The sequence below is a fragment of the Amphimedon queenslandica genome, unplaced genomic scaffold (assembly GCF_000090795.2).
Source record: "Amphimedon queenslandica unplaced genomic scaffold, v1.1 AMPQUscaffold_5485_Cont22547, whole genome shotgun sequence".
Taxonomy (NCBI): Eukaryota; Metazoa; Porifera; class Demospongiae; order Haplosclerida; family Niphatidae; genus Amphimedon; species Amphimedon queenslandica.
The window spans coordinates 1-1,686 of NW_003554214.1; the positions used below are offsets into that span (position 1 = coordinate 1).

Here is a 1,686-nt window from a genome sequence, read left to right on the forward strand (position 1 = left end):
TGATATTTTTGTTTTTTTTTTTGATAATGGATATTTTTTCAGCAAAATAATTATAAAATTATGTACTATTGCACATGTTTATTTTTCAGCATGGGCAGTAAATGATATGAACCATATATATTAGAGTAAATTAAAATATTAGAGTAAATTATGCACCATTGTAAGTGTTCGTGTTTATTTTTTAGCATAATGTGGACAAAAATGTAATGAATATTGGTTATTGACACGCCCTAATCGTTACTCAATGAATATTATTAAGAACGTGCTCACGTGATCCACACTGTCACAAGATGGCCGACGAACCTCCTCCTCTGGATGTGGAAGCTAGCCCTCCGCCAGACGATAACGACGAATTATCAGAGGATAACATATTCGGCAAGCCATCATTAGATGAGCCAGAGCCTGCGAAAAAGGAAGAGACTAAAAAGGAAGGTGAGAATCCCACTGCGCGATTGTTGCAAAAGTGGGCGTGTCCCCTTATTTGTATCTTTTCTTTTTTCTAGAAGATCTTTTTGGAGAGGAAGAGGAGACAGAGGCTCCACCTGCATCCACTGAACGCCCACACACTGACAGTGAGCCACCAACACTGGAACCCGATGACCCGGAGCCTCCTCCTCCAGTAGTGGAGGTACCTCCGGCTGCAGAGAAACCAGTCACCACCTCAGCTCCGAGTGGAGGGGATCTCTTTGACGAAGAAGGAGAGGAGGAGCCTAAGCAGAAACCAGTTACACAGGTTTGGCGAGTTTTATTCTCAGCGTGTACATGTACTTGTACATATAAATGTATTGTAAAAGAAGATTTACATTTGAGTTAAAAAGCAGGATGATGACCTTTTAACGTTTTGAAGTTAATGCAAAATAATGCAGATTTCAATTCTGCATCGAGTTTTGTTGCAACTGGAAACCTTCCTTAGTTCCTTAACAGAATACACATATGCATGTTACTAATTACATATTTCATTCGTCTTTTATTATTGTAGGAAGCCGAGGCTCCTGCTAGTAAGGAGGAAGAGGAGGAGGAGGAGGAAGAAGAGGATATTGATCAATATGAGCTGACCATTACTGTAGCCGAACCTGAGAAAGTTGGTAAGTTGAGGCCTTACATTAATATGTACATGTATATGTATTAGTGGTTTAAAGTAACTTTTTGTTATTTAACACTTTATCTAGCATACAAAAACTCTCATTCACTCTCTAATTCATTTTGCATGCACTCTACACATGCTCATGTTGATAAAGACAACATTGTTGTACATGTATGCATGTAGACAGATGTACACTATAGTACATTGTACATGCAAGGACAATAGAGCAGTTAATTTCTGATTGAGCTGGTATACTTTAGTAGTACTATCGACAGAAATGCCTTTAATGATGCTTAGTTTATGGTTTGTGAGATAGTTATTGACAATCCTTGCGAGTTACTTTCAATCCCAACTCATGTTATATTCCCTCTTCTCTTTCTTTACGACCAGGCGATGGAATGGGTGCTTACATGACTTATCTCGTCACGACAAAGACAACTCTTCCCTCGTTTAAAGAACCAGAAGTCTTTGTTAGGAGGAGATTCAGTGATTTCTTGGGTCTTTACTATCGTCTGTCAGAGAAATTCATGTGCATGGGATACATAGTCCCTCCAGCACCTGAGAAAAGTGTTACAGGTAATACTTTCTCTTTTTATGATATT

General features: G+C 38.7%; 1 protein-coding gene across 1 annotated transcript; it reads left to right on the forward strand.

The window, feature by feature from the left end:
* Window positions 1-290: 290 nt before the first annotated feature.
* LOC105316070 (sorting nexin-2-like) lies at window positions 291-1,660 on the forward strand (the record flags this gene model as incomplete). The annotated part of the gene is made up of 4 exons (XM_011410871.2): window positions 291-432; window positions 504-733; window positions 980-1,085; window positions 1,475-1,660. Coding segments are annotated over exons 1-4 (664 nt in total), but the record flags the coding sequence as incomplete, so codon positions are not given.
* Between the last annotated feature and the right edge of the window lie 26 nt (window positions 1,661-1,686).